The sequence below is a fragment of the Pipistrellus kuhlii genome, unplaced genomic scaffold (genome assembly GCF_014108245.1).
Source record: "Pipistrellus kuhlii isolate mPipKuh1 unplaced genomic scaffold, mPipKuh1.p scaffold_m20_p_22, whole genome shotgun sequence".
Classification (NCBI taxonomy): domain Eukaryota; kingdom Metazoa; phylum Chordata; class Mammalia; order Chiroptera; family Vespertilionidae; genus Pipistrellus; species Pipistrellus kuhlii.
Genome location: NW_023425521.1, coordinates 1 through 22,099, shown reverse-complemented (window position 1 = coordinate 22,099; position 22,099 = coordinate 1). Strand labels below are relative to the sequence as shown.

The 22,099-nt window shown below is 58.6% G+C and overlaps 2 protein-coding genes and 1 long non-coding RNA gene across 4 annotated transcripts; 2 read left to right on the top strand and 1 right to left on the bottom strand.

The window, feature by feature from the left end:
• The first annotated feature begins 3,332 nt into the window (after positions 1–3,332).
• On the top strand, positions 3,333–12,802 carry PRR15L (proline rich 15 like). 2 transcript variants are annotated; one of them, XM_036451096.2, is made up of 2 exons: positions 3,333–3,338; positions 11,795–12,802. In XM_036451096.2, the coding sequence occupies exon 2, from the start codon at positions 11,819–11,821 to the stop codon at positions 12,119–12,121; it is 303 nt and encodes a 100-aa protein (XP_036306989.1). In that variant the 5' UTR covers positions 3,333–3,338; positions 11,795–11,818; the 3' UTR covers positions 12,122–12,802. The 2 variants fall into 2 exon arrangements, with proteins under 2 accessions (XP_036306989.1, XP_036306988.1); XM_036451095.2 differs by lacking the exon at positions 3,333–3,338 and adding an exon at positions 7,106–7,121.
• Positions 7,099–19,205, top strand: LOC123652902. Its single transcript, XR_006742461.1, has 3 exons — positions 7,099–7,133; positions 15,739–15,745; positions 19,088–19,205. It is a non-coding gene; the product is annotated as an uncharacterized LOC123652902 (long non-coding RNA).
• On the bottom strand, positions 16,700–22,043 carry PNPO (pyridoxamine 5'-phosphate oxidase). Its single transcript, XM_036451092.2, has 7 exons — positions 21,816–22,043; positions 20,756–20,880; positions 19,202–19,301; positions 18,345–18,398; positions 17,968–18,096; positions 17,616–17,686; positions 16,700–17,452 (listed from the first exon to the last, which is right to left on the bottom strand). Exons 1-7 carry the CDS (start codon positions 21,858–21,860, stop codon positions 17,284–17,286), a joined length of 693 nt encoding a protein of 230 aa, XP_036306985.1. The 5' UTR covers positions 21,861–22,043; the 3' UTR covers positions 16,700–17,283.
• Positions 22,044–22,099: the final 56 nt, after the last annotated feature.

Sequence of the window (22,099 nt, the reverse complement as noted above, 5' to 3'; positions counted from 1 at the left end):
GCATGGCCCTTGCTAAAAAATATGAAGGATTTAAAAAAAAATATGAAGGATTTTAAGAGGGCACTGCATAGGTCTCACACTCAGGAAGCTGGTCAAGCAGGCCAGCCTCTGTGCAGTAAAAGGCATGGACTGGCCAGAGAAGAGGCTGTAAAGGTTGGATGGTCATATCATAGGGAGTCTCATTAAAGAACTTGGGCCCTGGCTGGTGAGATCAGTGGTTAGAGCAGTGGCCCCTCTCACTGAAGGGTTATGGGTTCAATTCCCAGTCAGGGGCATGTTCCCGGGTTGCAAGTTCACCCCCAGCCCCTATCAAGGTGTGTGTGGGCGTCAACCAATCAATGTGTCTCCCTCACATCGATGTTTCTCTCTTTCCCTCCCTCCCCTCCACTCGTTCTAAAAATCGATGGAAAAAATATCCTCAAGTGAGGATTTAAAAAAAATTAAGAAGATCTTGGCCTTCACCCCTGCCACTGGAGGAGAACCACTGGAGGGTTTTAAGGGTTTGAGGCAGGGAGGGCTGCAAAGAGGATGGATTTGTGGGATATAAGAACGTGAGATAAGACAGCCAGGAGGTTATGAGGCAGAAGTTCGGGCCAGCCTGGGAGAGAGGCATGGGCAGCGTGGGAGGGCTGGGTTTCAGAATGCTTTGGTGGAAAATGAGCAGAACTTGGCCAGTGATTGGCTGTGTGTGTGTGGCGGGGGGGGGACTGCAAGGATGACACCTGAATGGAGGAGCCACACTCTGAGACAGGGATGTGGATGCTGAGCTGGGCGGGGGGTTGGGGGGGTGGAGTTTGAGCCTCGGGCTTGTGGGGTGCTGGGGGACCCTGTGGGAAGGCTGCAGGAGACACCGAGGTCCATAGCTTGAGTTCAGAGGAGCCATGGGCTGGAGGACACTTGGAGAGCCACCGCTGAGCCGTGGGCCTGGTGGCCCTGCAGCGAGGGAGGTGTGGGGTTCGGGAGAGAAGGTGGGGCGAGAACACATCCCTGGCATCTCACAGGGCTGGGGGGGCACCGGGGGGCCCGTCCTTCCAGGTTGTCAGCTCCTCCAGGGCCCCCCTCCCCCCGGCTCTCGGGGCTCAGCGAATGTTTTATTAAACAGATCGAGATTCCTGCCCGCTGAGATCTGGCCGCTGCCCACAGCCTCGCTGCCAGCGCCGTTTCCTCCCAGGAGATAGCGCCTATCGCGCCCATCTGGGGTATGTCTGTTCGTAGCGTACACAACAGCAGTCCAGACGCACTCACTCTTCACCGTTACAGCACGCCTGCATACAAATACAAAAAGAAAAAAACACGCCTCCATTCAGCTTCTCATGCTTTGTGAGCTGTGTGTGTGTGTGAGTGTGTGTAAGTGTGCGTGTGAGACTGTGTGTATGAGTGTGCGTGTGAGAGTGTGTGTGTGTATGTGTGTGTGAGTGTGTGAGAGTGTATGTGTGTGTGTGAGTGTGTGTGTGAATGTGTGTATGTGAGTGTGTATGTGAATGTATGTGTGAATGTGTGTGTGTGAGAGTGTGTGTGTGTGTGTCTGTGAATGTGTGTGAGTGTGAGTGTGTGTGAGTGTGAGTGTGAGTGTGTGTGTGTGTGAGAGTGTGTGTGACTGTATGTGTGAGTGTGTGTGTGAGTGTGTGTGTGAGTGTGTGTGAGTGTGTGTGTGTGAGTGTGTGTGTGTGTGTGTGTATGTGAGAGTGTGTGAGTGTGTGAGAGTGTGTGTGTGACTGTGTGTGTGAGTGAGAGTGTGTGTGTGTGTCTGTGAATGTGTGAGTGTGTGTGTGTGAGTGTGTGTGTGTGTGTGACGTTAATCATTAGCACAGCACGAGTTGAGAGACTTTCCTGAAAATGGCTCCCGGCAGGTGGAGGGCTCTCAGGGCTCTCGTGTGGGAACTGGCTCTCGTCTCAGAGCCCTGACTCAGCCTCCAGGAATGGCGGGGCTCCCCCTCTGCACCCCCTCCCTCACCAAACACACACGGGCTGTGGCTGTGTCTCTGGCGCCGGGACATCCAGGAAGCTGTCCCCACCCCACCCGCACCCCAGTCCCCGGTGCCTCTCCCGCTGCATCAGCAGGCGGCGGGCCGGGTGGGAGCCGGGCCCAGCCCGGTGACGGTGATGGGGACGCGGCGAGACCACTGGCGCTCCCGCCCTCCGCTCCCGGTGACTCACTCCCTCAGCCTGGCCTCTGGGCACCGCGGGCGGCTGCCGGAGGGCAGGGTGTGGGCTCGGTCCCCTTCTCCAGGCCAGGGAGCCTCCGGGCGGGGGCAGAGGGGCAGTGAGTGGCGGGCCTCCGGGCCTCGGGGTTCCCAGCAGCTGGACAATGGTGTGTGGGGGGTGCTTCTGACCGAGTACCCCCACTTCCTGCTGACTTAGCAGGTGGGAGGGACCCTGTCTGGGAGAGAAACGGGCACAGAGCACACGCCCTCGGGCTCTGCAGCAGCCGCCCTCCGGGGCCCTGTGCTGGGCGGCTGTCGTCCTCCCAGCCAGGGTGCTGACTCAGAGATGGCAGGAGCCCCGGTCAGCGTGGATCTCCTGCCTGACAAGTCTTATCTGCTCCGATCCCGCAGCCTGTGGCGTGGGCACCCTACTGGCCCATTGGAAAGGCAGGGCGCCAGCACTTCCACACGTAACCGCCCGGCACCGCGCAGGTCCTGGGGCTGGGAGTCTCCCCGGGCCTGGCTCCCCCTCCAGCATCCTTTCTCTGAGGACCTGTCTTCTCCTGCAGCCCTGCCTGTCCCCTCCCCAGCCCAGCGCCCGGCCCCTCTCTCCCTCCCGCTCCTCGGCCTCACTCCCATGTCCTCCCCAGTTGTTGTGCCAAACAGTCAGAACCCCCGCCCACCCTGCGATCCCGCCCCTTTCCAAAGTTCTTTCCTGCCACACCCGTCCTGGGTGAGGGCGCCCATTGCTCCCTTCCTGCAATAGCCATAAAGAGGGAGGCTTACCCCTGCGTCAAAGCAATCCATATTCTAACCGGCCCTAAGTTTATTACTTTATGGTCCGTGTCTTCTGCGTGTTTGCTCACAGCCACGCTGCCTGTGTGTGTGTGTGTGTGTGTGTGTGTGTGTGTGTGTGGTCTGCCTGCCAGCAGGGAGCTCAGCAGCTTCAGGGGCCCTTGCTTGTTTGCACTATGACCTCCGTGTGACCTCTGTGTGGTGTTGTCCAGTGTGTGTCCTCCCGGCTACCCTGGGGGCAGCTGTGGGCAGGAGGACAGTCTCTTCACCCCGGGACCCCAGCCCCGGCCTAGCAGCTGACATTGACCGTGAGGGGCCTGGCGGTGGGGAAGAGGGAGGACTGAGAGGAGGTGCTGCTGTGCACGAAGGCGGTTAGTGACGAGGGGACCAGGGTCACAGGTCTGGGGCGGAGTGTGTTGCCCCGCCTGTGCCCTCTCCCTCTCTCTGCAGCTCAGGACTCGCAGTCCGGCCCCCAGACCGCCGGGAGCCAGAGGGAGGAAAGTGGGGTGAAGGCGGCAGGGCTGGCTGGCTCCCCGAGTTAGGCACAGACCGTGACTTAACTCACCAGCCGGGTGGCGCTCTGGGGCCGCTGGCCACACCCTAGACCCCGGCTGCCGTGCCCTCCCGGCCGGCCGTGCCCTCCAGCGCCTCCCTGGGTGGCCCCGTGGGTGGGCCTGAGGTGTGGTCTCCTAAGGGTGCCCCTCATTTCGTTGTCTCACCCCCGTCACAGTGTGTGTGTGGGGGGGACACCCAAGCCCCCGGCCCAGCCACCCGGCCTGCCAGCCTCCCTCCCCATGTGCATGATGTCAGGGACCCTCCGTTTGCCGAGAACGATTTCCCAACCGAGACACAGACACGTGGTCCCCACCCTCAGACAGCGAGGATGTGTGCGGGCCACCCCCTGACAGCACCGCCAGTGCCCAGCCTGCGCCCATGCAGCACAAGTCTCATACGTATATTAGAGGCCCGGGGCACGAATTCGTGCATGGCTGGGGTCCGGCCAGCCTGGCCAGGGGGCGGGGACATGGGCGGTTGGCCGGCCTGCCTGTGGGTCGAACTCCTGGTCAAGGGGACAGTTTGCATATTGGCCTTTTATTCTATAGGATGTACACTGAGTGGCCAGATTATTATGCGTTCAGAGGTGATTGTCCTCCAGCCCCTCGGTGTATGTTCCCCCGGTTCTGCGGGCCCGGAGACCGAAACCAAGGCGCCAGCCAGGTGGCTTCAGCACAGCGGCCGGCTCCCAGGGAGACTCGGCTCCATCCTCAGAGGGCGAAGGGAGAGCGGCACCCGGGAACGCAGGTTGGCCCCCCGGCTTAGAGGGTCCGCCCCTGGTGACCGCCAGGATTGCGCCCACACAGGCCCTGGCCGGTGTGCTCAGTGGGGAGAGTGTTGCCTGCACCCCGAAGAGTCATGGTTTCGATTCCCGGTCAAGGTTGCAGGTTCCATCCCCGGCCTTGCTCAGGGTGCCTGCGGGAGGCAACCAATCTATGTGTCTCTCTCACAGTGGTGTTTCTCTCTCTCTCCCTCTCCGTCCCTCCGTCCCTTCCACTCGCTGTAAAAATCAATGGAAAGGATTACCCTTGGTGAGGATTAACAAAAAGAAAAAGAAGGAAAAAAAAAAAAAAAAGTCCGCGCAGGCAGAGCGTTTGGGAAGTGCCTGGATCTCGCCCGTGGTCGCCCTGAAGGGAGGGAGCCCTCCCACCGAGCGGGGAAGGCGCCCATGGCAGCCCCACGCCCACCTCAGAGCAGAAGGCACGTCTGCCTGCCCCTGCCGCCTCCCAGCTGCACCCGGGGTGGCCCCCGGAGACCGATTTTTGGCCCACGTGTCCCCTGGGCCTTCCAGAGAAGGGGGTGCTGAGGGGAGGGCGCCTGGATCTACTCCGGGGCCGAGGTCCGTAAGGCAGACCTGCCGGGCCGGACGGGGTCGGCCCAGAAGGAACCACAGAAAACGGGCTCCAGGCCCCGCAGGCCAGCAGGGTCCTCGGAACTCCCCGCGTGCGTCTTCCTCGCTGAGCTCGACAAGGACACGTACCCGGGGCACACACTTCGCATGGCTGTTTGTGGAGCATCACCCTCGGACCTAAAGGGACAGTCATAGCCTAGAGCCTGATCTCAAACTCCCCACCCACTGCTCCTCCCCACGTAAATCCCCGGAGGCCAGGGCTGGGCCTGGCTCTCCGGGCTGGGCTCTGCCAGGAGGGTGGGTGGGGAGCTGGTCCGGGTGGCATGCTCCAGAGGGCGGGCCACGGGCGGGCACCCCCTGGGGCCTGGGCACGGCGGTTCCCTGGGGCTCCTTCTCCAGCGTGAGGCTGAGAGGACAGGACCTGCCCCCGTGTGTCCCAGAAACCAGAGGCCTGGGGGCGGGGGGGGGCGGGGGGGGGGACGAGTGCTGCCACAGGGGCCTCCTCCTGCGAAGATGGAAATGGCTCCTGGCCCCAGTCAGATCCCCCAGGCCGGTGCCCGTCCCTCCGTCCTTCCGGTCTCTTCCCAGCACCGGAGGAGGGTGGCTTCCGGCGTCGGCTGGCCTGGACGTCCACTCCCACACAGACTGGGCTTGCAGAGGCAGTGTCAGACTGAGGAAGGTGTGGGCGCCTCCCTGGGACCACAGTGCACCCTTTCCACTGGAGCCGGGGGCCTTCCAAATAACATCTCCCGTCCACACACACCCTGGGAGACGATGTCACAGGCCTGCTGCCGCTGACACAAGAAAAGGAATAAGCCGGGTTTCCCCAGCTGGCGGGCTCAGGAGCTGAGCGTGGACCCCTGAACCAGGAGGTCACTGTTTGCTTCCCTGGATTTCAGACTCTATCCCCAGTAGGGGGGGTGCAGGAGGCAGCCGATGGATGTTGATCTCTCATTGATGTTTCTCTCTCTCTCTCTCTCTTCTCCCTTCCTCTGAAATCAATAAAAAAACAAACAAACAAACAAACAAAAAACCCACACATTTAAAGCCCTGGCTGGTTTGGCTCAGTGGATAGAGCATCAGCCTGTGGACTGAAAGGTCCCAGGTTCGATTCCGGGGAAGGCTCAGTCCCCAGTGGGGAGCGTGCAGGAGGCAGCCAATCCATGATTCTCTCTCATCATTCTCTCTCCCTCTCCCTTTCTCTCTGAAATCAATAAAAATATATATTTAAAAATATATATATTTTAAAAAAGAAGGAAAGAAACCAGTTTTCTCTCACACTCAGGTTTTGTGCGCTTTGTAATGCTCGGCAGGGTCCCTCCGAGGCACAGCTGGCTGTGGGGGGAAGCTGAGGGAAGTGGTCTGGGCGGGAGCCATCACGGTTCTCTCTGAGAGGGCGAGGGAAGCAGGTGCCGCACACGGGCCCGGAGCCCATGGTGCCGGCCCAGCGCCCCCTCCGAGGAGGCTGCAGTCAGTCTGGAGGCACAGGGCCCCAGCCCCTCGGGCGCTGGGAGAGCGGAGGAGGCACGGGAGCCGCAGGCCCCTGGGGGCCAGGAGCACAGCCGCCCACCCAGGCCGGCCCGCCCGGCCCTGAACCGGGGGCGGAGCGGACAGCCTGGGAACCGGTCTGCCAACCAGTCTGACCAGGGACTGGTTTCGACGCCGGAGTTCAAAGGAGCTGGGTGCACCCCGTCCTTCTCAGCCAGCGAACAGCGCCCCTTAACCCTTTCCCGGCTGTGCCCGGGGCAAGGTCCGGGCTTTGTTGTGGCCGGAAGGGGGTCTGGAGCTCCCGGGGCGGGAACGGGCGGGGGTGGCACTGGCTGCGGGTGGTGCGTGGGGAGACTGAGGAGGGAGGCCGCCCTCGGCCCCCGCCCCGGCTCCCCCGGGATTTCCTCCTCCGGGCGGGGGCGAGGCGGTCCCGGGAGGACCCTGGGTGGGTGCTGGGGCCCCGGGGATTGGGTTTCCGGGGTCATGAATATTCATCAGGCCGAGCAGGCCTCTGCTTCTGTTTACTTAGCCGGGAGGGGCTGGGTTTCAGGTTCACCTTGACTCCTGGAGGCGCCGTGAGCAGGTACCCCGCTCCTGCACCTGTTTCTCTGGCACCTGCCGCCCAGCTGCTCCCACCGGCTCCCGGGCCGGGCCGAGCCGAGCCGAGCCAGCCGGGCGCAGCACCCTGGGGCTGCCCCGGCTCCCCCGGGCTCCCCTCCGGGCAGCGCCTGCACACGGCCCCTTCTCTAGGGAGGGGCTCGGCTCCGCCTGCGCAGCCGGGATTGCAGGTACCGGCCAGGGTGGGCGGCGGGCACCACGGGGTAGTCTGGGCCCGGTCTGCCTCCGGGGCTGGCAAGTCCAGCTGCAGGGGAGACCCTGGCATGCGGCTCCCACCTCCTCCCGGGCGAGCAGGCAGAACTCGGGGCTCGTCCGTCCCCTGGCTTCCTGGAGTCCGGCCGGAACGCCTGGTGGGAGCGAGAGTCTCTCTCCGGAGTAGCTCCCTGTTAAACTCCTGTGGGGCTGGAGCTAGAGCCCACCAGCGCCTGCCCCCCGCCCGGAGGGTATTTCTGGGTGTCTGGCGGGAACCGCCTCCTGCTCCTGTCTAGGGTACCCCAGACTCATCCAGAGCGACAGGTCCCCCGGGGCCCCCCGGAAAGCGGAGGGCTGGGGCTCAGGGTTTTGTCTAATAACGCAGAAGCCGAGGTGCTCCCCCCAGCCCCCTGCATCCCTCCTCCTTGTCCCGTCAATGGTTAACTGGGCTCAGCTGAGAAGGGGCTCTGCCTCAGCTGGGGCAGTGGGACCTGTCCCGGTCCCTGTCTGCTGGGAGCAGTGCTGGCTGTCACAGGCCCGGGGGGTGGGCTGTCCCGGGAGGTCCCCTTGAGGCCGTGCTCCCGAGCTGTGCACACAGCGTAGGTGTAGCGGCCTCCTCAGGGGCAGATTTCTATCGCCTCCAGGATTGCAGGGCCCCAGGGCAAGGGCCAGCCCTCCGCTTGCTTGGCCACGAACAGACTGCAGGCCGAGTTCACAATCCCAGTTCATTCCCCGCCCGAGGCCCCCTGCAACCCTCTGTGGTGAGGCCTGGGCGTGTGGCTGTAGGTATCCTGCTCTTGGCTGCTTTGAGTAGCTGGGACGTGGGGATAACACCTTCTCTTTTTTTTTTTTTTTCTAAGCAAGTCACATTTACCCTCTCTTGGGGTAGCTCCCTGTTTACCAGAATCTTCTAGCTAGCTGGGTTATTCTGCAAAAGCAAAGACCCAAGTTAGCTGTTCTGCAAATTCAGACTTCCATAGGCCAGGCTTGCTTCAAGGGGCAAACACCTGCTCACTTGTGCCCGCGTGCCCTAAGCAGGGGGGCAGCACGGCCTGGCACACAGTCTCCCAGAGAGCCCGGGGTGCAAGCCAGGAGGCCGGGCCCCGAGGTGCCGTGGTGGAGGCTGCAGGGCAGGGTCCAAGGGCCATTCCCGACTGGTTTTCTGAGCAGGTCCCTGGGATGGTCCCTCCCTGTGGACTGAACACCCGTTACAGCAGGTGTATTTTATTTAACTGGCACGTAAAAGAGCCACTTTCTCCAGGGCCGGCGGTCTGGTTATGACTGTGGGTTCGGGAGTCGGACCCTCCAGGGCCCGAGCTCCTTGGCAGCCCTGGTGGGGCCATGCGACTTGCCCCAGACCAGGCGGCGACTCGGGCACCCACAGGCCGAACAAGGGAGCGAGCGTCCTGTCCCTCCTTCCCTGCCCTCCTCACAGCACCTTCCACACACCATCCCGGAACTCCGAGATCTGTGCAAGGCTGTGCTCGGCCCAGGTGAGGCACGCTGCCAAAGCAAACCTCCGCCGTCCCCTGGGTGCCCTCGCCTCTCCAGGGTGCCCGGAAAGGGCTTATCTGGCCACTCTCGCCCCTCCCTCACCTCCTGAGTGGGAGCGGACAAGGTCCCCTCGGGGTCTCTTGCTGCAGGAGGGACAGGGCTGGCCACGTGGGGTCTGCGTTCTGGACAAAGCCGTGGGAGGAATTGGGGGCATGCTCTGGGCAGGGGATGGGCATGAGGGTGGGGCCAGGGGACAGCAGCGAGGGGGCCGATGGAGGCACTCAACTCACTCCCCACCCAGGCCAGCATCCTGCCTTCGTTTTTTTTCTGGATTTGATGTGTTCCTCCTCCAACAGAACAGACTCCATACTCACTGCGGCAGGTTGGAAATGAGAAAAGTGGAGGGGAGAGAGCATCCCACGTTCCTTCTACACAAAGGAAACCACTACTAGTCATTTGTGGTATTTCTTTCTGGTCTTTTTAGAAAAGGTAGTTAAGACGATCAGTTTTTATTTTTTTAAATATATTTCTATTGATTTCAGAGATGAAATGAGGGAGGGAGAGAGGAGGAGAGAGAGAGAGAGAGAGAGAGAGAGAGAGAGAATCATTGATTGGCTGCCTCCTGCACACCCCATACTAGGGATCAGTTTTTATTTTTTTAAATATATTTCTATTGATTTCAAAGATGAAATGAGGGAGGGAGAGAGGAGGAGAGAGAGAGAGAGAGAGAGAATCATTGATTGGCTGCCTCCTGCACACCCCATACTAGGGATCAGTTTTTATTTTTTTAAATATATTTCTATTGATTTCAAAGATGAAATGAGGGAGGGAGAGAGGAGGAGAGAGAGAGAGAGAGAGAGAATCATTGATTGGCTGCCTCCTGCATACCCCATACTAGGGATCAGCATGTCCTCAGGTGAGGATTACAAATAATAATATGCCCTGACTGGGCATCGAATTGAAGCTCAACCACTGAGTCACGCCAGCCAGGCAAGACCAACTGTTTTTATTTTTATTATAATATTATTATTTCTTTAAATATATTTTATTGATTTTTTACAGAGAGGAAGGGAGAGAAATAGAGTTAGAAACATCGATGAGCAAGAGTCATCGATCAGCTGCCTCTTTCTTGCACACCCCCTACTGGGGATGTGCCCTCAACCAAGGTACATGCCCTTGACCGGAATCGAACCCAGGACCCTTCAGTCCGCAGGCCGATGCTCTATCCACTGAGCCACGCCGGCCAGGCAAGACCAACCGTTTTTAGAAAGAGGTGACACAGTGGCCTGTGCCTGGGCTGGCTGACCGTCAGCTTTCTGGGGTGTGATGGCTGCTGCCCCTCCTCCCAGGACCTTTCCCAGCCACACTGAGAGTCCCAAGGCCGGACTACCAGCCTCTCCCGAAACAGAGATGCCCTGACCACTCCCCCCTCTGCCTGCTCTTTCTCTGCTCTCAGCCCCCCTGGTCGGCATGCCCACCTGTCAGGGATGTCCGGGCGACTTTACCTCCCAAAATCTCCACGGGCTCTGATGACCTCGTGACGAATGGTAAATGGTGAGGGCTCCTCCCAGGCACATCACTTGTCAGCGGAGAAGCCTGAACTTGAGCCCGCACCGCCCATCTCCTGGGTTTCCTATGGAGAGTCCAACCCATGATGCCGTATGTCACATGGACCCCGCCAAACCTCCTTCCAGATTTTCAGCTCCCTTCAAACTCCTGTCCTTGTGGAAGCTGGGTGGGGAAAGGGTCCGTCCCTCAATCATTATCACCATTATCGTAAGCAGTATTTTGCAAAGCGTGTATCTCTGTGGGCGGGCATCGACATCAGAGCTGAGAGGGACGGATGAGGCACCGAGGCCCAGAGAAGTAGCCTGCCAGGGGTCACACACCTGGAACAGTCCCGGGACTCCCCACTCCCAGCCTGAGGCTCCTCTCCCTGCTCCTCACCAGCGGGAAGTCCAAATTCCTCCCAACATCACATGTCCTATTTAAATGGGAATAAATGGATTTATTAATGAATGAATTCCGAGCAAGATGCCCAGGGTGTTTCTGTCTGTCTGATACCAGTTGACCATCTGCCCGAAGGGTGTCCAAGGCCTGGATGGTGCGTGACTTGGGCGAGCTGTTCACCTTCCCGCAGCCCCAAGGGGCCGGGCAGCTTGCTGCTGCCTGGCGATGGCGTGCGTCTCCCTGCTGTCACCTCCACTGGGCTCAGAGGGCTTTCTGTTCAGCTCTTCCCCAGACCCTCTCTCTGCTCTCCACATGCATTGAGTCCCCGACCTGAATCTGAGGGTCACGTGGCCCCACCTCTCAGCCTTTAGGCCCGGGCCACTGAGTGGCTGAGTGGCTGTGGGGTTGAGCATTGCCCATTCAGTTCCCGATCAGGAGGTCAGGAGGTCAGGAGGTCAGGACGAAGATCTGGGCTTCGTGTTCGATCCCTGGTTGAGACACATATGAAAGGCAACTGATCAAAGTTTCTCCCTCTCTCTCTCTCTCTCTCTCTCTCTCTCTCTCTCTCTTCCTCTCTCTCCTCCCTCTCAGCATGTCCTCAGGTGAGGATTACAAATAATAATAGGCCTAACGGGTTTAGCTCAGTGGATAGAAGTGGATAGAGCATCAGCCCACAGACTAAAGGGTCCTGGGTTCTATTTTGGTCAAGGGCGCATACATTTTTAAAAATATATTTTTTATTGGTTTTTTACAGGGAGGAATGGAGAGAGATAGTTAGAAATATCGATCAGATGCCTCCTGCACACACACACACACACACACACACACACACACACACCCGCCCCGGAATGTGCTCACAGCCAAGGTACATGCCCTTGACTGGAATTGAACCTGGGACCCGTGAGTCCGCAGGGTGATGCTCTATCCACTGAGCCAAACTGCTTTCGGCAGGGGCACATACACTGATTGCAGACTCATTCCTGGTCGGGGCATGTGAGGGAGGCGACTAATTGATGTTTCTCTCTCTTCCCCTCCGTTCCACTCTTTCTAAATATCAACAGAAAAAGATCCTTGGATGAGGATGAACAATAACAAAAATAAATAAAGAATAAAATAAATAAAATGTGGTCAGGAGTCTAGAGAGGGCTAGCCTCCTGACCACCACCCACGTCTCCCCCCCCTTCCCCCCCCCCGCCCCCCCCCGCAGGAGCCCGCTCTGCCCGGCAGCACCATGACGGAAGTGGGCTGGTGGAAGCTGACCTTCCTCCGGAAGAAGAAGTCCGCCCCCAAGGTGCTGTACGAGATCCCGGACACCTGTGCCCAGACGGAGGGCAGCGCGGAGCCCCCGGGGCCGGCGGGCGGGGCGGCCGGCAGTGACTTTAACAGCCGCCTGGAGAAGATCGTGGACAAGAACACGAAGGGGAAGCACGTCAAGGTCTCCAATTCCGGCCGCTTCAAGGAGAAGAAGAAAGTGCGAGCCAGCCTGGCGGAGAACCCCAACCTCTTCGATGACAGGGAGGGCGAGGGACAGTGAAGGGGGCCGAGGCGGGTGCCGGCATCTCCCTGCCTGCCGGCTCCCTGCCGTCAGCTGGATCTGAGCAGGGAGCTGGCCACAGCCGAAGCCCTGGGGGCGGCGCATGCCTGCTGGCAGGAGATGTCTCCTTTTAGGTTCGTATTTATGTGCCCTGGCTTTCCGGGGCGTCTGGAAGATACCGGGGTCCTCCCACCGCCCCCCACCACATAGAAAGGCACTCGGGTTCAGGGGTGACAAGTGCCACCCAGGGCACGGGGTCAAGGGTGAGTTTGACTTGCTGCTCCCTCTAACGGTCTCTACCCGTGCCGGTTCCCTGCACCAGCCCTGAGAGTGCCTTTTCCAGACGACACGTGATGGGGGGTCGTTTCCAGGAGCCAGAGGCGGGCTGACCTGGAGCTCACCTCCTAACACAAGTGATAAACTTCTGGGGGCCTTGTTCCCAGATGTGCAAAGGGAGGGGGACCCTGGCACTCCCTGGAGGTGCTGCAGAAGGCCCGGTTAGGGGCCCCCAGGTCCAAGTTAGTGGTGGGGAAGCTCTGGTAGGACCTAACAGCAGCCAGCTCTTCCCACCGGTATTTAAGATGGACCGGCCCAGAGATGAGTCCTGGAGCCTTGGATTTTGTTTAATAACCGTAGGTTTCTCTCTTTGTAATAAACAACGCTGCCAAAGCTGAGAATCTATCTGCTCGCCTTCCATCGCTGAGAGGGCTGTGCTGTAGGCCTTTGTTTCCCTTCACGTGAGTGGAACCCGGTGCTCAGATGGTTCCTCTCACGCTTCACACGGTCCCAGGTGTCAGATGTAGGGACTGGGACACCAGTTTCACCCTCAAGCCACCCTTAGCACTGGGGGGGGGGGGGGGGGGAGGATACAGGAAGGAGCTTGTGGCACTCCCGTGGTCAGTCCCTCTGGTCCACAGAGGCCAGCGGGGGCTGCAAGAGAAGGAGGCAGACCCCTGTGGTCTGACCCAAAGTTGCAGTGGTTTGGTTTGGGGTCAAGACTCAAATTCGGGTCCCACCCCTTAGCAGCTGTGTGGTGTGGGGGACATTAAAAAAAACCACACGCACAGAAACAACTTCCTCTGAAGCCTGATGGGTAGCTCAGTTGATTAGAGCATCGTCCCAATACCAGTCATCGTTCCATCCCAGTCAGGGCACATAGAGTGGATGCATAAGTAAGTGGAACAACAAATCAATGTTTCTCTCTAAAAATCAACCAATAAAAAAAAATTTTTTTAAACCTACCTCCTCTGAGCCTGGTTTCTTTTCTATACAAGGCCTGTAAGGATTCCTATTTCACAGGGAGTGGTCGGTAACTAGTGGCCCGTTAGTAGTCCTGTAGAAGGTTCCCCATTAACTGGTCCCCTCCCGGCCTTTTCCCTTATTAAGGAACTCGCCACGGCCCAGAGCTTCCGTTTAAGGAAGAGGAGAGAGCGTGCTCTTGAGGCTGTTAGATCAGGATCTTTCTCAAGCCGCAGGAGCTGGGAACTGGAAAAAATTGGCCATATCTCCAGAGCTCGCGGTGGGAACATGGAGAGAGAGAGACCAAGGTGGCGACTCAACAATGTGGTCCAGCAGCTTCCAGGCCAGCTCCTTGCAGGCTGCGGGCCACCCCACCCCACCCCACCACGGAGCGCTGCTCAGGAAATGTATCACCAAAACAAACAGACCAGACAAGGGGGCCTTTGTTGTGCGGCCTCCCCCAGGGCATGGGGAGCTGAGGATGAGTGAGGGAGATCAGGAGTTTGGGGAGGACTGGAGGACTCTTCCCCATCCCTCCTCATGGCAGAACTTTCTAAGGCCCCCATAACTCGGTCCATAAAGCCTCCCATGGGGAAGCAGACTTTTCGCCATCCTTCCCATTGTTAATGCCTGACGTTTACAGGTTTAAAAAGGGCCAGGCCCACACTGGCTGGGTGGCTAAGTTGATTGGACTGTTGTCTTGTACATCAAAAAGGTTTCGAGTTTGATTCCTAATCCAGGGCATGTAGCCCAGTTGTGGGTCTGATCCCCAGCCGTTGTCAGGGCGCGTATGGGAGGTGACCAGTGGATATGTCTCATCCATAGATGTTTCTCTCTCTCTCCTCTCTGCCCTCCTTCTACCCTGTCTGGAAATCAATGGAAAAAATCCTTGGGTGAGGATCAAAAAAACAAAGAAACATCCTTGGATGAGGATTCGAATGGGACAGGCTCTGTGGCAAGTACTCCCCGAGGTTCCTCATTGAATCCTCTGGTCCCCCATGGAGACAGGGCCTGCTGCTAACTACCCCTTTTCCAGGTGAGGTGCTGGGCTTAGTCACTCACCGGAGATCATGCCCTCTCAGAGGTGAGGCTGGGCTGAAGCCAGAGCTGGGCTGCGCATGTGACCTCAGAAACACACAGCCCCTTCCCTTCTTGATTTGCATCTGCTTAGGGGGTGGGAAGCTCCGGACAAAAAAAGGAACCGGTCCTCTTCTGCTGCAGGAGGGTGGGGTGAGAGAGCAAGGCCTGGCCTCGGGATCCTGGGAGGTGAGCAGCATTTGAGGGTGCTGCAGACTCTGGGACCAACGGGGGAAAGCCAATCAGCGATGAGGCTGAGTGTACCGCGAGACCCCAGACTGTAGGGACCTCCCACTCCAGCCCATCCTGAGGCGAGGGTAGGGGGATGAAGCTGGGCCCTGGGCCCCGTGCATATGACCATGCTCCACGGGCCCAAATGTGACTGCAGGAATCTTCCCGGAAACTCCATCCGTACCCCTAACCTGGGTATTAGTGGACGGGGGTGAGGAGGTGGGTGGTTACCAATGGCCAAAGGGATATCTGGTGCCCAGGGAGCCAGAGCCCAGCAGCTGAAGGTTTTACCAGGCCAGAGGAGGAGGAACCGAAAGTGCAGATATGTGCAGGAGCCGGGAGAGGCTACGGGTCATCGACCACAGTTTCACTGGGACTCAACCCAAGGGGGGAGGGGGCGGCAGGCGGGGCAGGCTAGGATTGGCCTGTGCGGCGCGAAGGGGCCAACCGTGGGCAGTGGCGCCCCCTGCTGGATGCCCCACCTCCCGGGAGAGGAAAATGGAGGTGGGTGGAGAGTTGTTTAATCCCCCAACTCCCTTTCTTCCCAGGGTGGGGGGCAAGACCAGACCAGACCGACATTAGCATCACGCACTGATGAGCATCTGATGGGTTTTTATTACAGATCTGGCACAGTGATTGCCAGACACAGAACAGAACTGCTGAGACCAGGCTCAAAGCCGGGGAGACGGATCCAGAAACACAAACAGGACAAGGAAGGGTCCCCAGCACCCTCTCCTGTAGGTTCCAGAAAGGTCAGCATCGTGCTTTCCTGCGCTCGGGCTTGAGGGGGATCAACAAGGAGAGAGAGGTCCTCGGGGGAGCCGGTCACTCCCAGACGCTGAAGCACATGCCCATACAGCGAGTGAAGCCGTGTACAGAGTGGCAGGTTCAATGCCACTGTGCACAAAACAGTCCCTCCCTCATCCTGGCTGAGTCAGAGCAAACATTTACCCAGCCTGGCTCCTCTCCAGGCCCGAGGGCCACTCAGCCAGGCTGACCCTGTCACCAGACTGTGCTCCAGGAAAGCACCTACAGTCAGCACAGGCCTCAGCGAGGGTTACGGGAGACAGGCAGAGGGTCAGAGGCCGGGGCCAGGGCACTGGCACAGGGGTGGGTGGGTCCTGTTAAACGCGGGAGGGAATTCCGGGGGTCTGGGGTGGGCTTCCGAGTGATGCCAATGCTGCCAGCCGTCCTGAGGGGCTCAGACCTTGGCTTCACGAAGTCCCTGGGAGCCTTTAAATTTCCCAGTGCCCTCAGACCCGTTAAGTCATCTCTGAGGGGGGGACCTGGGCATCAACAGGATCCCCCCCACTCTGCCCCTTGGGAATGCCAATGTGGATGAAAAGCAGCGATGTGGAGAGGTGAGGAGCTGGGAAGGGGATGTGTGAGTATCTCTATAATTTCATACCTGGGAAGTAAAATAAGTAAATACCGTTTATAAGCCAACGTGGAAAATAAAGCTTGATTAAAATCTTCCTGGCCCGTAGGTACCAGCACACAAAAACTGGTTTGGCTCAATGGATAGAGTGTCGGCTTGGGGACTGAAAGGTCCCGGGTTCGATTCCGGTCAAGGGCATGTACCTTGGTTACTGGCATATCCCCAGTAGGGGGTGTGCAGGAGACAGCTGGTCGATGCTTCTCTCATCGACGTCCCTAGCTCTCTATCTCTCTCCCTTCCTCTCTGTGAAATATCAATAAAATATATTTAAACAAAAAAAAAAAACTCCTGACCGGGACTGAATACTTCCCATAAGAGAATGCTCACTGCCTGGTGCTCCTTACCACCTTCCCCTTGAAACCGCTCCCCATATTGAAGAGAAATCTATTTCTGTGTAATATCCCCCGTGGGTCCTTTGGAGCTACAGAGAATAAATTCAATCTTCTCCCACAACGCTGTGCTTCGATAATGGAAGGCAGCTAGCAGCAGGGTAAATGCTATAAGAATATGTTAATAAACGAGTTGGTTAGGGTTCTTTTATTTGCAATCAACAGCAAACAGCAAGTTTACATTAAAAAAAAAAAACCTTTTTAGAGACGGTGGGTGTGAGGCCGGAGGAGGAACTGCAGGGCTCAGGAGTGGGAAGGGGGCGCCAGGCCACTGGGGGAATTTAAGAGCAGCAGCCAGAGGCCTGGCTTCTTGGCTGCCGCTCACAGTGCGGCCTCGGGGAGCATGCTCTGGGTCTCTCCGTGCCCAGTTTCCAGTAGCTGACAAGAAAAACCGACTATCGGGACTGGCTCAGGTGCTTATGCTGGGACCGATCAGCTTTGGCCAGTATGACTGTCACAGTGGTCAAACACAGGGCTGCTGGGGCCGGCTCTGTGTCACTGGGAAAGGGAATTCCAGCAGCTGCTTCCTCCAGAGGGAGCCATTCCAGTAAACCAGTGTCAAAACCGAGAAAATGACGATGAGATGATTGTCCGTGTGTGACTCTCTGTGCCGCCATGACACTCCGCTAGAGAGCTTCTGGGAGCCAGCCAAGTGGAGCACTCAGGTGGCTCTGGAGACCCCGACATACAGGGAGCGGGGCGGGAAACCGCGGCCCTTAGAAGGGCCTGACCCCAACCCCACAGCCTCCCTCAGCGCCGGCCCTCGCTCCCGGGCGCCCAGCCTGGGGTCAGGGAGCGAGCCTCTCGTAGAGCCAGCCTTCCGCCCCTTGGTGCGTCATGGGCCCCAACGGGGTGTCCCCCGTCTGCAGGCTCCGCCGGAAGACGATGCGGTCGTGCAGGCGGTTGGTCTGGCCTTGCCAGAATTCCATCACCTGTGGGTACAGCACGTAGCCACCCCTGCGAAGGGAAGCAGAGGTCTCGGGCTGTGTATTTTCCCAACCACGTCACTCCCCGGACACCCTCGGGCCGCCTGAAGGAAGCCGCTGTATCACGGGTAGGAGTTACAGTAAACACGAGGGTCCTGGTGTCCCTTTCCACACGACCAGGAGGCATCACTCACCAGTATTTTGGCTTCGGCACCTCTTGCTCCTGGTACAGCTTCTCCAATTCCTCGTTTTTCTTTCTCAGATACTGTTCAGGGGAAGGAGACAGAAGGGCCAGACCGGGTCAAGGATTCATTGAATAACCACTCACTGAGCATGTGCTGGGGACACAGGCGAGAAGGCACAGGTGGCCTCTGTCCCCTGGGACACAGCCCAGCGGGAGGGTCCCCCACACACAGGAGGCCATCGGCCCATTCCCCCAGGAAGACACCCTTTTCCCTGGCTGGGGAGAGGGCCCCGCACCCCTGGGAGACGGCCTCGGGATGAGCCCAGCACCGCCCCCGGAGGACGAAGAGGAAGCCCACTCACCTCCCGGTCAGGGACGACGGAGCTCTGCTGACTGACCACGGCCCCGATCTGGCTGCTCTTGGGGCGGGAGTGGAAGTAGCTGGTGGCCTCCTCCTCCGGCAGCTTCTTCACAGGGCCCTCCACACGCACCTGCTCAGGGACGGCCTTGGCTACCTGGGTCCAACGCCATCGCCCTCCCCAGGCCACAGGCCCATCCCCCTCGGTCTTCTCTATCCGATGCCTCGCCACTCCTGGCTCCCGCCAGCCCGGCTAACTGTCTGAGAGCTATCTGAGAGGAAGGACGTTTGCCCGGCCTGGCACCTCCACTGGGCTCATATATAAACTCGGGCCCCTCCCAACGCAGCCCGCCCCCGGCTGTCCTGGGCACGCTCACTCACCTGGCGGTTCAGGGGCTCCCAGTAGAAGACGAGGGAGGCAAAGGGATTAGAGTCCTGGAGAGGAAAGAGAACCCAGACCGCCGTCAGGACAGCGGGGAGGACGCCTCTGGCCGGCAGGGGGAGGCAGAAGTCTGCAGCCTGCAGGCCCCCGGGAGGTGCACTCGGTGTAATATCTCATTTAAACCCTCAAAGACAGGCTCAGAGAGGTTAAGTAAGGAGCCCGAGCTCACACAGCAAGTGGCAGAGCTGCGTGGAAACCTACGCCAGCTGGACTCCGAAGTGCCGCTTGCCATTTCTCAAACCCACAGATTTTGCAAGTTCTCAGAAATGTATGCTTGGCTGCAGGGACTCGGGGCGGATGGCTCATTTGGAATTACGAACTGTATGCATATGAAGTGCCAGCTCTGGATTCGACACCAGAAGAGGTCACGGGGTGTAACAGAGTTACAACAGATGCAGCCGCTGCCCCCACAAAGCTTACCACTTCACAGAGGACACAGACATTAATCGCATAATCATATGCATGCACAGTTAGAAACTGAAAAAAATGGCAGGGAAGTTGCTAGTTATAATGACAGCAAACGGCATGAGCGGCTGACTCAGTGTAGGAGTGGAGGCTTTTTGGAAGAGGCTGCCATTGGGGCTGAGCCTGAAGGGACGGGGTGGCTTAGGTGGACAGAGGACAGAGGCAGGGGTGGTGGGAGAGGATTTGCGCATGTGCAGCAAGAAAGACCAGGGCGAAGGCCCCAGGCAGGGTGGGCCTTGAGCACAGACAGCGAGCGGGTTGGGGGGGGGTGACTGATGAGGAAAGGGCTGTGCCCTCTGCAGCGCGAGGAGGATTTACCGTGACCCCTCACCAGCTCTTTTCCTTTCCGGCTCTCAAAGTTAGTGAAGAAGCGGAAGCCATCCTTGCCATAGCCCTTCAGCAGCACCATGCGGGCAGAGGGCTTCCCATCTCTGGGACAGAGAGCAGAGCGCCGTGGTCAGAGCCCACTCCCATGTTCCCTTAGGATGTCTGAGCATCCCTACCGCTGGGTCCCCTTATTCTGCCCTGTCCGGGCCGCAGGCCACCACCCATCCCCACTCGGCCCTGGGGATTTAGCCTGAAAACACCCCCCGCTCCCCCCAGTATGACAGATGCCTTCCCCCTGCTGCTGGAGGCGTCCTCCCCCGTCCTGACGGCGGTCTGTGGCTTCTTTCATCTCCAGGACTGTGAGGGACTAAGCCGCGTCCCCCTAAAAGCCTATGCTGATGGCCTTGCCCCCAATGTGGGTATTTGGAGACAGGGACTTCCGGGAGGGGAGTAAGGGTCAATAAGGTCATAGGGTGGGGCTCTGATCCAAAAGGACGGTGTCCTTAGAAGAGGAACAAGCACCAATGATCTCACTCGCTCTCCCTGCGTGCACCAAGGAAAGGCGGTGTGAGGACACCGCAAAAAGGCGGCCACCTGCAAGCCATGAGGAGAGGCTTTCCTAACCAGCTAACAGAACCTTAATCTTGGACTTCTGGTTTCCAGCACTGTGAGAAATACATTTCTGTTGTCTGTGTATTTTCTTATGGCAGCCCTAGCAAAGCAGCAAGGCTCCAAGGGCAGCAACCAACGAGAATGCAACCAGCCCTAGCTGGTTTGGCTCAGTGGATAGAGCGTGGGCTTTCAGACTGAAGGGTCCCCGTTTCGATTCCTGTCAAGGGCACATGCCCGGGTTGTGGGCTCGATCCCCAGTAGTGGGCATGCAGGAGGCAGCCAATCAATGATTCTCTCTAATCATTGATGTTTCTATCTCTTTCTCCCTCTCCCTTCCTCTCTGAAATCAATAAAGAAATATATTAAAAAAGAAAAAAATGCAACCGGCTGGTGCTTAGGGATTACAGAAGGCGTGGCTATTATCAGACCCTCTGCTCAGGGTTTTGGGGGACACGCAGGGCACACAGCACAAGAGCCCTGCCTTCAAGGCCTTACATTTGAGTGACGGGGGACAGGAAGAGTTGGATTGGATGAGAGGCTAATATGAGAGATGGCTCAGTGGTTGACTACCAAGTGAGTGATACAGCTAAGCATTGTCTACAAAGAGATCCATGAAGAGGTCCCAGGAGACACAGCTCTTAAAGGGCAGCTGGGAATAGGGTAGGTGGGGAGATAAGGGAGGCAAGGGTATATGGGGGCATTGCATCAAGGGCAGAGATGAATGAGGCACTGCGTTTCATCCCTGAGATGTAACTGGGTGAAGTGTGATCTTTGGTTTACAGGTAAGGATGCTGAGGCGCAGAGAGGGCAAGTAACTTGCCTGAGGCCACACAGCATTTCAATAAAAGTGCTAGAACCATAAAGTTGTCATCCATTACACTGAGAGCTCCCTTGGGATCCTGCTTCCTCTGTGCCCGCCCACCGAAGGGCCCACGGCTATGCCCACCTGGTGCAGGTGGCCAGACACATGGCATTGGCCTCCCCTATGTCAGGACACTGAACGGCCTCCTCGAACCAGGCAGCAAACTGCTTCAGGGGATCCAGAGAGATCAGCTGAGCCTCCTCAAATGCCTGGAGAGGAGGGAGAGTTTTATTTCACTGAATGAACACACCTATTGCTTCATGTGTACGCGGAGCTATTCTAGGCACTTTTCAAATATTAACTTATTTACTCCTCGTGACGAAAAATAGTGCCCAGGAAGTAGGTTCTGTTAGCCCCCTATTACAGGTGGGGACACAGGCACAAGGAAGGAGACTGATGGCTGATGAATCGGCTTCATGTCATGAAGTGTCAAACCTATCATTTGAAAAGCCTTAAAAACAAAAACAAAAAAAACACAGATTCTGGACTCTGCCCTTGTAAATCCTCATTCCCAAGGTCTAAGGGTCAGTGGAAAACCGCATGTCTAACAACCGTTCTCTGGGCTCCTCTCCGGAGGAGGACGAAGGAAAGGACGTTTTCCCCAGGGGTAAGCGAGGGAACCAAGGCAGCAAGGAGCGTTCCCCCTCCTCCCCGGGAGGTAGTCAGTCCGCCTCCCCGAGTTCTGCTTACCCAGCACCGGGAGGCTGTGTCCCTGTTCTAACCATTTTACAAACATCTGAGTCCGCCACATTCCTGCGAGGTGGTGCTGTCACCTCACAGGGGCCCGGAGAGGTGCAGGGAACCGCCCCAGGGGTGCACCTCGTGAGTGAATGAATGAATGAATGAATGGCGGGATTCCGGGCCTGGCAGGCTCCAGCCGTGCCTCCCCCCTCCCCCCCCCTCAGCTGCCTCCGGTCCCCACCTTCGTCCCGGCTCCCCCAGAACCTATCCCCGACCCCCAACGGTTGTCTTTGAACCCTCTCCTCTCAGGGAGATGGCCTCAAGCCCCTGCGTCCCACGGGGTGGCCCCAGAAACCCCGTGGGGTTCCTCCCATGTCTCCCCCGCCCCCTCCCGGATGATCGGAGACCCCTCGCTCCCCGCCCCTGCGGAGACCCCTGCGGAGACCCCGCCCGGCGACGACACCTCGCGGTCCCCGCGGTAGCTCTTGCGCATCGGGCCCAGGTCCATGGCGATAGCGCGGCGGCACAGCTGACGCAGGTGGCGGGGCCACTCGGCCAGCCGCCTGAACGCCACGTCGACGCACGCGACGGGGCCGTTGGCCACGTGACCCAGCGTCGCCCGGCGGCGCCGGGTTCCGGCGCGTTCGGAACCGGTTCCTCAGTCCCGAGTCTACCCCGCGGGAAGAGGGTGTGTCAGTCGCCCAGCCCCGACACCCTCGGTCCTCGGAGCCAATGGGAGCCCAGCGT

Bases quoted from the DNA above. Each gene is read 5' to 3' on its own strand.
- PRR15L (XM_036451096.2), top strand. From the start codon at position 11,819: ATGACGGAAGTGGGCTGGTGGAAGCTGACCTTCCTCCGGAAGAAGAAG.
- PNPO (XM_036451092.2), bottom strand. From the start codon at position 21,860: ATGGACCTGGGCCCGATGCGCAAGAGCTACCGCGGGGACCGCGAG. The intron at 18,097-18,344 runs GTGAGTGAGCGT...GTCCCTGAGCAG, and splicing joins GGGAGCCCCTGAACCGCCAG to GTGCGTGTGGAGGGCCCTGT. The intron at 17,453-17,615 runs GTGAGTGATGCC...TTCCCTTCGCAG, and splicing joins GTGCCGAAGCCAAAATACTG to GGGTGGCTACGTGCTGTACC.